General features: G+C 36.9%; 1 protein-coding gene across 1 annotated transcript; it reads right to left on the reverse strand.

Moving 5' to 3' along the window:
- Window positions 1–112: 112 nt before the first annotated feature.
- Window positions 113–624, reverse strand: LOC110035187 (cytochrome P450 81F2-like; the record flags this gene model as incomplete). The annotated part of the gene is made up of 2 exons (XM_020739424.1): window positions 113–346; window positions 435–624. Coding segments are annotated over 2 exons (424 nt in total), but the record flags the coding sequence as incomplete, so codon positions are not given.
- Window positions 625–1,590: the final 966 nt, after the last annotated feature.

Below are 1,590 nucleotides of genomic sequence, written 5' to 3' on the forward strand. Positions count from 1 at the left end.
ATCAAAAGCTCTCCACTTCCATTCGTGAGATCCAGCTCAACGAACAACACCTTCCCGTACTCTGCCCCCCTCTTCCTCCTCTCCCTCTTCTCTCTGGCTTGAATTCCCCCACCTCAACCCACAGCGACAGATCTATGTTTATCGCCCACGCGTTCACAAGCAACATCGCGCCTTCCTTCACGTGGAGGGCCTCGATGGTGCAGTCTTCATTGGATCGTGTGCGGGGATGAGCGCTGCTACGGAGTGAAGACGGACAGCCTCTTTGATAACGTGTTGAGTATGCAGAGACCGGTCCACCTGCTGTGTTTAACACTTTCCTCTTCATTGGATCGTTCTTCTCGTATGTCTTACGAGAGAGAAAAAATAGAAATTTGTCGAATCACATAAATCTGTGTGTCCTTTTTTTGTGTGAATTTTCTAGTTCCAATTATTACGCTTTCTCGCAACCGTTTTTCATAATACGACGGAGCAGGGTAAGGAATATTGGGGAAGTGGGTTTCATTTATCAGTCGGTGAGTGATGATATGGCGGTCAAGCTCTGCGCTGGTTTTTGAGAGGGCAGTTGGGATGCAGAGAAGAAGAACGAGGGCCCATTCGATTGTTAGGGCAGACGTGTCCGAGAACCTGCAAAAACATTTTGGAATTTAGATTTACATATATATACCGCACTATTTTTGAATTGATGGGTGTGCATGTAAATGCTCCTAATTCTTCTAAATAAAAACTTGATATATAATCAATAGAAAATGAGTTAGAAGATTTTGACATATAATTTGATTTATTTACTATTTTTCATAAAAGAGTTATCGGAATATTATGTTACAATTTATAATTGAAATAAAAAAATATATAAATTTAAATTATTCGATAAATAATTAACACTTAAATGCTTGTAAATATGGGTGTATATGAGTCGAACACTAGTGAGCCCGAGCTCAGCTCATCTTCTGCTCGTTAAAAAATGTCATTGTTCGTTTTCGGCTAGTTTATATTTCAAACACAAAATAATTATTTGTGCCCTGTTCGTTGTTCTCAAACAAAGAGCCATTTTAACAACCATACTCACGCAGCTGTTAGGGGTCTATATAAGCTGAGCCTGAGCGAGGCCGGACTTGGCTCATTAAAAAAATATCATTATTCGTGTTAAGCATGTTTATATATGAGCTCAAAAAAAATATTCGTGCTTGACTCGTTTGCTTATTGAACCGAACACGAGCTGCTTACGAACAATGAGCTATTTTGACAACCCCAATCACATTGTTGTAGAATATTAAGCGTAGGGGGAGATTTAAATCTAGTTATTTATATTAAAATAGTCTTAAATAGAATTTGATATATTTATATTCTATTTTTAATTAGTAATTTTAATTAGTTATAAATCTTTGTAGCCTTCTAGTCAATAAATTGGGGACAATTACATATATATACCACCCAAAACTTGCTTTTTACAAATCAACCTTCCTCTTTCATCCATCTTTTAAATTCTCAATTAAATATCAAAGTTCATGATAAAAGCCCAACCCATATTTTTTATTTGGGAAAATTACATACATAACACCCAATTCTTAGCCATTATGAAAGTTTAGGTGT

Source organism: Phalaenopsis equestris, unplaced genomic scaffold (assembly GCF_001263595.1).
Source record: "Phalaenopsis equestris unplaced genomic scaffold, ASM126359v1 Scaffold196622, whole genome shotgun sequence".
Taxonomy (NCBI): Eukaryota; Viridiplantae; Streptophyta; class Magnoliopsida; order Asparagales; family Orchidaceae; genus Phalaenopsis; species Phalaenopsis equestris.